Source organism: Dipodomys merriami, unplaced genomic scaffold, assembly GCF_024711535.1.
Source record: "Dipodomys merriami isolate MVZ:Mamm:240054 unplaced genomic scaffold, mDipMer1.0.p SCAF_45, whole genome shotgun sequence".
Lineage (NCBI taxonomy): Eukaryota > Metazoa > Chordata > Mammalia > Rodentia > Heteromyidae > Dipodomys > Dipodomys merriami.
This window is the reverse complement of record NW_027206013.1, coordinates 4,245,718-4,259,126: the sequence shown is the minus strand read 5'-3', so window position 1 is coordinate 4,259,126 and position 13,409 is coordinate 4,245,718. Positions and strand designations below refer to the sequence as shown.

The 13,409-nt window shown below is 40.0% G+C and overlaps 1 protein-coding gene across 5 annotated transcripts in view; it reads right to left on the bottom strand.

Annotated features, from left to right (window-relative positions):
* The window catches only part of Specc1l (sperm antigen with calponin homology and coiled-coil domains 1 like), a 148,134-nt gene that overhangs the window by 77,692 nt on the left and 57,033 nt on the right, over positions 1-13,409 (bottom strand). For all 5 annotated transcript variants that reach the window (XM_069994420.1, XM_069994421.1, XM_069994422.1 and 2 more), the window contains 2 exons: positions 11,539-13,172; positions 8,801-9,008 (listed from right to left, as the gene is read on the bottom strand). In XM_069994420.1, the coding sequence (XP_069850521.1) occupies positions 8,801-9,008; positions 11,539-13,172 (1,842 nt within the window). The remainder of the gene's footprint in view (positions 1-8,800; positions 9,009-11,538; positions 13,173-13,409) is intronic.

Below are 13,409 nucleotides of genomic sequence, written 5' to 3'. Positions count from 1 at the left end.
AATCCTCAGATCTCAAGTCTCCTGAGAATTACAGGCATGAGCCACCAGCATCCAGCTTCTAAATGACATTTTAAGACATTTAGACTGATCATAAATTTCTAAATGTCATTGGGCCTGGGCGCTGTCCCTCAGCTCTTCAGCTCAAGGCTAGCACTCTACCACTTGAGCCACAGCACCACTTCTGGTTTTTTTTTTTCTTTTTGCTTATGTGGTGCTGAGGAATCAAACCCAGGGCCTCATGCATGCAAAGCAAGTGCTCTACCACTGAGCTACCTTCCCAGCCCTGTCATTCAATTTCTCTTGTTCTTATCTTTTCTCTTTACCAACTTCCAACTTCATGGGCATAGGATTCACATACCCCATTATTCTTACAAGCATATTCTTCAGTGCTAGTGTTATATTATTATTATTGCATTCCTTTCAAATTAGAAGGAAATCTGGCAGCCAGTGGACATATTTAAATAGAAATGAAGAATAGTAAAAGTGTCTCTATTTTCCCTATGAAATATGCATTATTAAAAATGACAAGACAGTGGTAGAGTGCTTGCCTTGCATGCATGCGGCCTTGGGTTCAATTCCTTAGCACCACATAAGCAGAAAAAGCTGACTTTGATCTTCTAAAAAGACTCTGACCTCCACTAAAAAGCCAGAAGTGGAGCTGTGGCTCAAGGACACAGTATTAGACTTGAATTAAAAAAAAACACAACACATGGGCTTTAAGTTAAAGCCCCAACACACACACACACACACACACACACACACACACACACACACACACACACACACACACACACACACACACACACACACACACACACACACACACACACACACACACACACACACGAGTTTATATTTACATTCTTGTTTTGAAGACTACTTAACAAAGGACACAGTATTAGACTTGAATTAAAAAAAAAACACAACACATGGGCTTTAAGTTAAAGCCCCAACACACACACACACACACACACACACACACACACACACACACACACACACACACACACGAGTTTATATTTACGTTCTTGTTTTGAAGACTACTTAACAAAACCACCATCTAACCTAGTACCATTAGTAGTCCCAAATGGTCTCACTCTTAACTCTGGAACCTCTAAATGTAATTTCCTGCCTCTCCAGTTTGCCTAGTGTGAGGGACACTGCCACCTACTGTCTTCAATTCAAATTCTAGCATAGAACAGAAATGTATCTTTTTTTTTTCAATTACAAATTCTACTTCTACTTTTACAGTGTTTTTATTCTAAAAATCAGATAAAATGCTATTCTCATTATTAAACTAACTTTTTTGTAAACAATTCTGAGCCTGATTAATAATAAAACTCATAACAATTTAATAATAATGGAACTCATAATCTTTTTATGACAAATCAAGAGTAATCCTCTAAGCTCTACCTATCAATCATGCAGTTACCATAGGCACAAGCTCAACCTGTAACTCTTGGGGACATAAAATCCATAACAACCTTTCTTGCCGTTTGAATGCCCAGAAAACCCACAGGGGACTGGACCATGCTTAGAGAGATTTTTAATTCCAAGTGAACTCCATATGTTATTTTTAGAGGAAGGGAAAGAACAAGAATAAACAATATCAATAAGTTTAGGGGCAGGGTAGGTAGTGTGTCAGACACCTGGACAGTTTTATCTTCAACCCAAGACTCTTGACACAGAAAAAAGACAGGTAAGTTTCAAATGAACTATATGCTAATTTTAATTTTGGGGGGGGGCTTATTGTTTTTTGTCGGTTGTAGGGCTTGAACTCTGGGCCTGGGGACAGTCCCTCAGCTCTTCGGCTCAAGCTGAGTGCTCTACCACTTGAGCCACAGAGCCACACCAGTTTTCTGGTGGTTTATTGGAGATAAGAGTCTCAAGGACTTTCCTGCATAGGTTGGCTGTGAACCAAGATCCTCAGATCTCAGCCTCCTGAGTAGCTGGGGCCCAGCTAATTTTAAGTTTTATAACTCAACTTTATTTTTCCACAAAAAGTAGGTAGTTTTTTTTTTCCATTCTAATAATTCACAATAAAAAGCCTGGAAAAGCCAGATGCTGGTGGCTTATGCCTGTAATCCTAGCTACTCAGGAGGCTGATATCTGAGGATCATGGTTTGAAATCAGCCTGAGGAAACAAATTCAAAAGGCTTCTATCTCTAATTAACCAGCAAATATCTGGAAATAGAAGTGTAGCTCAAGTGGTAGATAGAGTACCAGTCTTGAATGAAAAAACTAAGGGAAAGAGCTCATGGTCCTTAGTTCAAGCACTATTATTCAAGCACTATTACTGATAATACACACACACATATAGGCCTGGAAAATAGAAAACAATAAGAGTAACAAAAAGATAATTCATTATTTGCATTTGAGCCTTTCTGAGTTCTTATGTTACTTCAGCTTTGTCTTGCTTTTTTTTTCTTCTCTTTAAATCACTGTTGTTAAATTAGCCAGATTAGCCTCAAATTCCTGGGCTTAAGGAACCTTTCTCTTAGCTGTCTGGCTAGTATTATAATGGACACTGTTATCAATAAAGCTATACTCATGAGTACAGAATATTTCATCAAATAAACGCATCACAATTTGCTTCAGCAAGTTTCAATAATCAGTTAAAATCATTTCAAATTTATTATAAACATGAGCATCCTCACACAATTGTTCAGTATTATTTAAAGAACAATTCCAATAAAAGGAAAAAGATGGCCCATTTTAAATTACTAATAGGACCCAAATCAGTGCTTTAAGAGCTTCAGTCCTGCTCAAGTAGTCAGAGTTTTTCTGAGTATTACCAAGGTATTTACTGTATTGCTTAATACATAGCAACTACCATTTCTTAAAGAATATTAGCATATCTGGCTGTGTTTTAGTGTTATTATTACATTTATTTACTTATGATTAAACTTTTTAAAAGCCTCACACATATAATCCCAGCTTCTCAGGAGGCAGAGATGGAAAAAGTTAACAAGAAACGATCTCAACCAAAGAGCCATGAATGCATGGTAGTACCTGCCTGTGATCCCAACTACATGGAAAGACACAGGTAGCAGGATGGTAGTCTGAGTCTGGCCCAGGCAAAAATGTGAGAACTTACCTAAAAAAATAACTAAAGAAAAAATACTACAGATATGTCTCATCTAGCAAGCCCTGAGTTGAATTCCAGTGTCACAACAACAACAAAAAAAAAAACAACACCTTTCATTTATTTTAAATTATAAAATTTTGTATGTATCTGTCCTGTGCCTGGCTTTATTTTATAGCCAATATATACAGAGATTTATCCTCACTAGTGAAATGGTAGCCAAAGTAGGGTACACTACTCTCATGGGTTATTAACTAGATCACAATTCCTGAAAATATAGCAAGTTTCCAAATTCTGTCCTAACAAGCAGTTCTGCAACAAGCTTCTATATCTGTGCAAACATCTATAAATGTGGAAGATCTTCTGGAAGACAAGTTTCTAGGAGTAGACTACTGAGTTGGTGCTACACTTTTAAATTTTTATTGGTACACTACAAAAAATTGTATAAGCAATACACTGAGTAAACCTGGCTTTCACAGGTTATCACCAGCTCTAGAATTTAATAGGAAAGATCTGATATAAAAACACAAGTACAATATCCAATTCCAGACCATACATATACTCCCTTCCTCTCCTTCCTAAACTCTTAGTGATAGAAGAAATTACAGTGAACCTAACATAAAACTGAGATAGGTATAGGGCAGGGTCCCATCAACAGGTAAGTAACTTAAGGAATTTCTGAAATATAAAAAAGCCTATGGGGCTGGGAAGGTGGCTCAGTGGTAGAGTGTTTGCCTTGCATGCAATAAACCCTGGGTTTGATTCTTCAGCACCACATAAACAAAAAAAGCTGGAAGTGGCGCTATGGCTCAAGTAGTAGAGCCTTGAGCTGAAAAGCTAAGGGACAGCGCCCAGACTCAGAGTTCAGGCCCCACAACCAACAACAACAAAAAGCATATGGAATTGGGAATGGAGAGCATTCAAACAGAATAAAATTGAAGAGAAAAATGAAGCTCTGGGTAATGATGTTCCCATCAAACTTTGGAGAGAGGAGAATGTCAGCGTGGTGAGCATGGGGACTAACTAAAAGAACTGCAGAGAGCAGAGCACTGGTGGCTCATGCTATAATCCTAGCTACTCAGGAGGCTGAGACCAAAGGATTGTGATTCAAAGCCAGCCCGGGCAGGAAAGGCTGTGAGACTCTTATCTCCACTTAATCACCAAAAGAGCTAGAAGTAGAGCTGTGGCTCAATTGGTAGAGCAGTGGCCTTGGGCAAAAAAGCTCAGGGACAGCCCAGGCCCTAAGTTCAAGCCCAGGACTGGCACACCAGCACACACCAACACATACCAACACACACACACACACAAACTGCAGAAAGCCATGGTGCTAAAGGAATACCAGAAGTCAGAACCTTACTATCCAGCTGTAGGGTGCTAGCTCATTTGCCCTCCAGCCTCTTGCTGAGCCCAGTTCCTAAATGGAGTGAAACAAAGTGCCAGGACTTCTAGCTTGACTTTAGTGTCAGAAAAAAGTGAATTAGTACCTAAAATGATTGCAGGCTGCCATATGGTCTTGAAGAGAAAACCACATAAAGAAGGCAGTCTGGTCCCAACAACAAAATAGATTCATCCTCCCTCCCCCTTTCCCCCCCATCATGTTTGTTGCAAGGTGGCAACGCTGTGTGTGTCAGCAGCAGAGCCTTTGGCCAGTTACTGTACTGGGGGGCGGGAAGGAGCAGGACTACACAGGTCAGGACTACAGTGTGGTGCCCACATGATCTGAAGCCTCCTGGGTCTCTAAGTACATGAATCATTACATAAGTCATTAATACTCTATCTTCTTCAACCTTTTTTCTTCCTATTCATCAAACTGGAAAATATCTATTGATATATTGACAGGTCACTGGCTCCTCTCTACCTTTAATTTGATGTATAAATGACTCAGTAAACTTTTATAGCAGATGTTAAATTTTTCAGTTCTAGAACTTTTATTTGGTCCTTCTTGAAGTTTTTATTTCTCTGTTAAGACTTGCCATTTGTTCATTTATTAAAAGCATATTTTCCTCCACATTCAGTAAACAGCTGCATTAAAATCCTATCCACTAATTCCAAAGTCAAGAATTTATCTGGGGCAGCTAAGTAATTACTGCCAATGAACAAAAAGATTTCTTCTGGGATGATGATTTTGTAAATTCTAAAATTGATTTATAGTGACAGTTGTTAAAAACATCCCAAAGATGGGTTGGGAAGGTGGCTGTGGTAGAGCACTTGTTTTGCATGCATGCGGCCCTGGGTTCGATTCCTCAGTACCACATAAGCAAAAAGAAAAAAGCCGGAAGTGGCGCTGTGGCTCAAGTGGTAGAGTGCTAGCCGTGAGCTGAAGAGCTGAGGGACAGTGCCCAGGCCCAGAGTTCAGGCCCCATGACCGGACCCCCCCCCCAAAAAAAAACATCCCAAAGAGGAAAATTCTGATTTCTCAAGTAACTATTTTCTATCATCAAGTTCCTATAGCATGATGACTTAATACCTAACTTAAATTCAAGAGTTCTCAAGGGGAATAAAAGTAACACCCAAACCACAAAGATTCAACAAGTAAACACAATGTGCAAAATTCATTTAGAGCCCACTTCTTTTTCTTTTTTGCCAGTCCTGGAGCTTGAACTCTGGGCCTGGGCACCCTCCCTGAGCTTCTTTTACTCAAGGCAAGCACTCTACCACTTGAGCCCAGCTCCACTTCCAGCATTTCTTAAGTAGTTTATTGGAGATAAGAGTCTCCCAGAGTTTCCTACCCAGGCTGGATTTGAGCCACAATCCTCAGACCTCAGCCTCCTGAGTAGTTAGAGTTAGAGGCACGATCCACTGGTGCCTGGCTCCCATTTCTTATTTTAGAAAAACAATAGAGTGTAGATTAGTGGTAGAATACTTTCTTAGCAAGCAAAAGGCACAAGAGTTGATCCCTAGCACCAAATAAATTTCTTAAAAATAAAGCTATGAGGCTGAGTATGGTGCTGTATGTATATCTACAGTCCCAGCTACCAGGAAGGTGAAGTTCAGTTTGAGATCAGCCAGAGAAAAACTAATGAGATTCTATCTCAACAAACAAGCCAGGTATGGCACCACATACTTATAATTCCAATGAAGGTGTACATCCAAAAGAGAGGGGGGGGGGGGTGGGGAGGGAGAGAGAGGAGAGGGAGAGGGAGAGGGAGAGGGAGAGGGAGAGGGAGAGGGAGGAAGAGAGGAAAGAGAGAGAGGGAGGGAGGGAGGAAGAGAGGAGAGGCCTGATAAGGTGGCTCAGTGGTAGAGTGCTTGCCTTGCAGGCATGAGACCCTGGGTTCAATACCTCAACACCACATAAGCAGAAAAAGCTGGAAGTGACACTGTGATTCAAGTGGTAGAACGCTAGCCTTGAGCTGAAGAGCTGAGGGATAGCGCCCAGGCCCAGAGTTCAGGACCCACAACCAACCAGAAAAAAAAAAAAAAAAAAAAGACATTATAAGGTAAGAAAAAACGTAAATATGGGCTAATTTTTTTTATTGTGAAAATACCATATAGAGGGGTTACAATTACATGAGCAAGACAATGTGTACGTTTCTTATTGGCTCTCCTTTGTTTCCCCTTCCCATCCCTTCCCATCTCCCACCCTCCCACCCTCCCACCCCCCACCCACTATGGGCTAATTTTATTAGATGTGATTATAGTGTTGTGGTTACAAGGAGAAATTTTTTAGTGTCATGTTGAAATATGTAGGGCTTAAGTGTCACAAGGTCTACAACATATTGTTGGTTAAACACACTCAAGAGAAGCAATGTAAAATGCTAACAACTGTCTAATATAGGTGGTAGGTAATAACAACTTATTTCTTTCATATATGAACTTTTCATATCAAAACTTTAAAAAGATAAGCTATATGGCTGAAAGAAAAAAAGATAGGAAGTTTGAACTCAGAGCCCCATGCTTGTGAGACAGAAATTCTATTTCTGCGTATTATTTTCTCTAGTTTTTTTGTGCAATACTTCTTTTTCATGCTGGTACCAGGTTGTGAACTCAATCAAGATCTTACATTCTGGCTCAGCAAGCACTCTCCCACTTCAGTCATGCCTCAAACTTAGCATTTTGTTAGCAAATTAGACATGGGAGTCTCTGATTTCTTTACCTGAAAACTTCCATCTTCTGATCAAGTAACTCAACAAACAAGCCAGGTATGGCACCACATACTTATAATTCCAATGAAGGTGTACATCCAAAAGATGTACTTGCTACTCCTGAGTAGCAAGGATTACAGGAATAAGCCACCAGTGCCTGGCTATACTTTTACTTTTGAGGTAAAGGCTCACTTCCTTTCCAAAGTGCAAGCCTGTACCATGAACTGCCTGTTTTATAGCTGGGATGAGGTTGCTGCATAATCTCCAGTTACTTCCACTGAGATGGGAGTCTCCTAGACTTTTCTGCCTAGCCTGGTGTAGAGCTGTGATCCTCCCAATCTCAACCTTCCACATAATTAGGATTACAGCTTTCTGTCATCATACTGATTTGTGGCTAAAAACTTTAGGGTTTGCAGTTACTTCCCAATTAAAATCTGCATAACAGAGTACAATGTAGCTCAGTGGCAAAGCACTTCCTAGCAAACGTAACACCCTGGGTTCATCCCAACCTCCAAAAAATAAAAGGAAAAAAAAAAAAAGACAGCTAAAATAAACATAATGTGATTTGTATTTTCAACCCGGGAATCTTGATCACCCAACATTTTTCTGGCTATTGCTCAAACTACCACAAGATGTCACTCTTCCCCCATTCAAAGCAAAACAAGCTTACAAGCTCATTTAAAAAACTTTAGAACCACTTTCTTATATGAAGTAGAATTAAATAATTCTTCTCAATTCAAAAACTAAATATAACAAGACTAAACATAAGTGCTAGACTCAAGTTTTGTAAGGCTGTACATGAGACAGTGCATTTTAATGATTACATCATCTCAGAGACACAGTTGAAGTTGGCTGCTTTAGTTACAAAGGCTTCTAGAGATTGAACCTGCAGATGCTAGATCAGCTAGCGAGAGCTTAGAACAGCCACAGTTTACAGTGAGGGCTTCAAAGAAATGACCCATTCTGCCACAATTCAAATTTCCATGCATTCATAGTATATGGGATGGGGCTCCATGATTTATTCCAATCAATCCTCTGTCAAGAAACAATAAAGTAGGGTGCACAAATGCAACTGTGATACTCACTAGATACTACGTTGAAGATGAAATATACAACTTATAGATGGGGACCAGAAGGAAAAACTGGGAGAGAGAAGGGAGGGGTGACACTGCCCAGAAAGAAATGTACTCATTACCTAATTTATGTAACTCTAACCCCAATGTAGATTGTCTTTACAATAGCAATTAAAAAAAAATAACGTGGCAGAGCCCAAAGGAGCAGCAAGTACACCAAAAGTTTAAGAAGCTGTAACTAGTGAATGGAAAAGGGCTATCTCCATACTCCTTGTCAACTATATATGTATAGTAACTTCAAGTTTGTGACCATATGACAAAATTTAACAATACACAAAAACATTTAATGTGTTATTCAGACACAATTGCAAACTAACAAAAAGTTGCAAAAACAATATAAGGAATATCCATATAAAGATTTGTCTATTACGTATGAATTACATTATATATGTATGTATTTCTGCAAGCCAGCTGGGCTGGCTTTTTTATCTTATTACTAAATGTGTATGTATTCTAAAGGTAGGACAAAAGAAGTGAAAAGTTCCCTCATTACTTACTCTCTAAATCAGAAATAATGAGGTTGTCATGAAGTTTCACAGCCCGATGCTGTTCTACTTCATCTTCAAGTTCAAAGATGGTTTCTTTCATGTCACTCCTTTCTGTTTCTTTTTCTTCCAATTCTGATCTTAGTTTTTCTAATGTCATATTCAAATCTTCTATTTGTTTCTTAGCTTCCTCTTGGAAGGCTCGGTATTCATCTTCTACCTATAAAAAATTAACAGATTTGGGAGAATCTAAGATAAATTCAAAAATTTGAAACCCACACAAGTTAAGCATGATGTAATCCTTTAGGATGTCCAGCACCCTAGTTTCCATCTCTGAATGCTGTAATAGATGGTTTATATCTTCTGTGTACAGTTTTTCCCTTTTTTATTACAGAATAAATAAGATGCATGGTAGAGACTAAAATAATAAACTCCTGTGTACCAACAACTCAGCTTCGAAGTCACTGAGTACATGGTCTGTGTTGTTTGATTCATTTCTCCCACTGCCCACTATCCTTATGATGTTATTTCCATAGGTATTTGCATGTCATTCAAGTTATTTCTACATATATTCAAGTTATTTCTACATTTTTCCTTAATATGACCATAACAACATTCAAAAGCAATTTCTTTTTTAAAAATATTTTTATTATCTTTAAGTAGTCGTACAAAGGAGTTGTCAAGTCAAGCACTGGTAGTCCACGCCTGTAAATACTAGCTAATCAGGAGGCTGAGATCTGAGGATCATGGTTCAAAGCCAAGCCCGGGGAGAAAAGTCTGTGAAACTCTTATCTCCAATTAACTTCCAGAAAACTAGAAGTGGCACTGTGGCTCAAAGTGTAGAGTGCTAGCCTTGAGAAAATAGCTCAAGGACAGTGCACAGGCCTTGAGTTCATACCCATGATCAACAAGAACAACAACAAAAAGGAGTTGCCATTAAATAGTTTATAAATTAATTTCTTAGTATCACTCAGTATCCAGTCCATGTTTGAGCTTTGCCAATTTTATCAAAGATATTATAGCAAGTTACTATGGTTAGGATCCACAAAGGACCCAAATATGTCATTGGTATATCTCAAAATTCATTGTCAGGTTTCCTTATCTATCTTTTCTTTTTTTGGGGGGGTCCGGTCGTGGGGGCCTGAACTCTGGGCCTGGGCGCTGTCCCTCAGCTCTTCACCTCATGCTACTTCCAGCTTTTTTTTCTTTTTGCTCATGTGGTGCTGAGGAATCGAACCCAGGGCCTCAGGCATGCAAGGCAAGCGCTCTACCACTGAGCCACTTCCCCAGCCCCTCATCTATCTTTTCTATATCTTGCAAGATATTTGCTAATAAACTTGCTTTTTTTAATCCTAAAAAAAAGAAGAAGAAGAAGAAGTTAAGCATGAGCAGCTACTCATGAACTAAAAGAAATGTTTAGGGGTTGAAGGTGTGGCTCAGGTGGTAGACAGCCAGCCATCCAATGAGCAGAAGCATCAGATACCAAGTTTGAGTCCAAGTCTCAGAAAAAAAGGAAAAAAAATGTTTAAGGGCTAGAGTCTCACAACTATAATCCTAGCTACTCAGGAGGCTGATATTTGAGGGAACTGAAGTAGGAGACCAGCACAGACAGAAAAGTTCACTCCATCTCCAAAATAATCAGCAAAAAGTAGGGATAGAGGCATGGTTCAAGTGGTAGTGTGTCAGCCTAGCAAGCTCAAGACTATGCCACCAAAGAAAAAAAAGAAAAACAGAACTAAAAGTATGAAATGTTATTCTACATTAATATAAGATTTTACATAATATGTTTTACATAAACTGTTGCTCTATCACTGAAATTACACTGATGTATCATTGAACTTAATCAAATTATGAGGGAATTTCAGAAGTTTCCCTCTTCCAAAGGTTGGACTAATCGCTGCATTTGGTGAGATTAACAAATATGTTCTCCTATAAAAAGGATGTATTTGTGACAGTTTCAATATCAAATCAAGCAACTACAAAGAAATTTTGTTTGTTTACTAGTATTGGGACTTAAACTCAGGGTCTGGATGCTATTCTTTGACTCTTTTGTTCAGGGCTGACACTCTGCCACTTGAGCCACACCTCTACTTTTAGCAAAACTCTACTTGAAAAACTGCCACTATAGCTGGGCAACAGGCAGTGGGCATTGCCAGTCCTGCAGATTGAAACTCCAGCTCTGCATTATCTTATGCCACAGTGACTATAGATAAGGACACAAAATTCCATGGCACACTCCATAGGCATACCCAGAACTAGGCAGAAAGCTTTCTGTTTTATAAATCTAGCCCATTCTCCCACAAGTAAGAAAACAATGAAGAGTGGCAGTGACAATATTATAAGAATACTTTTCACAGTATTCTAATAAAAGAAAAAAATTTCTGAGCTTTAAAAAATACTACTAGCTTAAAGGCTAGGCCTTGGTGACTCATGACTGTAATCTAGCTATTTGGAAAGCTGAGATCTGAAAGATGGTTATTCAAAGCCAGCGCAGGCAGAGAATCCCATGAGAGTCCATTCCCAAATAATTAGCAAAAAGTTGGTTTGGAGGCCTGGCACATATGGTAGAGAACCAATTAAGGAAGCCTGAGGTCCTAAGATCAAGCCCCAGTACAGGCACAGCGACAAAAACACACACACAGTTGAATAAAAGTTTGTGACACATTAAGTATTTCTGGTTCTTAATAAGCATGTGGTATATGAGGCAGCTGCATAATGCTCAGCCAAATTTTTATCTGTTTAGACAATACCTTCGCAATGGTGTCCTGCAATCGATTGGCATCATTTCGGGTATGAGCCAAATCTTCCTGCAGACTACTAGCCAGAGTCTCTGCTTTTTCTTTGTCTAGCCTAACACTCTCCAAGAGATCTTGAATATCAGATTTGTCTCCAGAGTTATGAATAGAATACAGTTCAGCCACTTTTTGTTTTTCATTCTCTAGCTGAGCTTTTAAGCGATTCATCTCTATCTGGTCACTAGCTACAGTGGCTTTGTACTCCTCCAAGGTGGCTGCCAGGGTTGCTTTGCCCTTCTGCTCAGACTCAATAATTCGCTCCATGTGGTGACTGCGTTCTTTGAGTGCACCTATCATTTCTTGAGCTTCTTTATTATCTTGTTCTGCCATTTTTAAAGTGTTGCTTAAATGCTGCTGGACCCCAAGAAGCTGCTCTCGCTCAAAACGGGCATTCTCAGCTAAGTCCATGTAACGCTGTTCTAATTCCATATAGCGCCCACTTTTTACATCTTCATCTATGACGTAAGAAATGTGATGCTCATCTAGAAGGGAACGGAAATATTCAATCTGTCGACTAAAGTGTTCCAACTTATCACTTTGCTGACATAAGGACTCCATAAGAATGACCTTCTCTTCCCCGAGCCTTTCATTTTCACTGTTCAGTTCTTGAGTGATCTGCTGTAAATCAGCCAGCTCTTGCAGGGTTGCTTGAAGTTCCTCACTTGTGCTGTGCTGGTTCTCTTCCATCTGATGAATTCGTTCTGTCAAGCAAGCCACAGACACTTCACTGGCATTCCCACTGCTCCCCTTCCGAGAGCGCTCTAGGCTCGGGATGCCCTCAGACTCAGAAGATGATGGGGCGTCCAGGGCGTCATCGCTGGAGGTGAGGGGTTGGTACACCTCACTACACTCACTGTCTAGGTTGTCCATAGAGTTACTGTGCTGATGGTCCATGAGGGTATTTTCATCCTGGCTCAGGAGATCTTCCACTGACCCTGGGGCAGAGCCTTCCACGGAAGAAGTCAGAGTCCCCCCTCCATCACTCTGGTTGCCAGGGGTGATTTCTGGGCTCAGAGACTGATAGCCAAACAGTTTTTCTGAATTGTCCAGTCTCTGCTCTAGGGAAAAGCCCAATGCATTTAATCTGTCCTTTAGCATTCGGTTCTCGTTTTTCAGCTGGTTGAGTTCCTCACGGATGGCTGTGTTCTGTTCCTGCAGCTGCAACAAAGTGGACTCCACATCAGTCGGCTGGTGAGCAATGATGGTTTCCTTCCCCTCAGACTTTCCGTCACCCTCAGAAGGATCTTCATTAATGCCCAGCTGAGCACGCATATCTCGAAGTTCATTTCTCAAATGTAAAATCTCCACGTCCTTGGTTTTTGCCAGGGTGAGGAGATCTTTCACTTTGGCTTCCAAAGCAGCTTTGTCACTGATCTGATTGTCTGATTTCGACTTGCTCATGCGAACATCACATTCTGTAGCAGTGCGACTTCGGGAACGCTTTGCCAATGCCACATCACTATTTCCCTGGCCTGCAGAAGGTAGCTTTTTGCTCTGGTTTAGTCGGGTACGTTCTCGTAATCTTTCTCTGGTAGAACTGGATTCCTTATTACCTGCAGAAGTGCTCCGCTTGGTTGACGAGCTTGTGCCTACATATTTAAAACAAAGATTGAAAGCAAAAATATTAGCAACAAATGGATTTAGAGTTCATGGACAGGTCTGATTTAGCTATGTCCCACAATGATAGACCTGCATCAATCTCACCTTATAGTCTCATTACTTTAACATTCAATTTCCTCAAAACTAGGTAATTCATCTTTTAATAAGCAATTAAGAAATTGTTATAAGCCGGCGCCAGTGGCTCACGCCTATAATCTTATCTACTT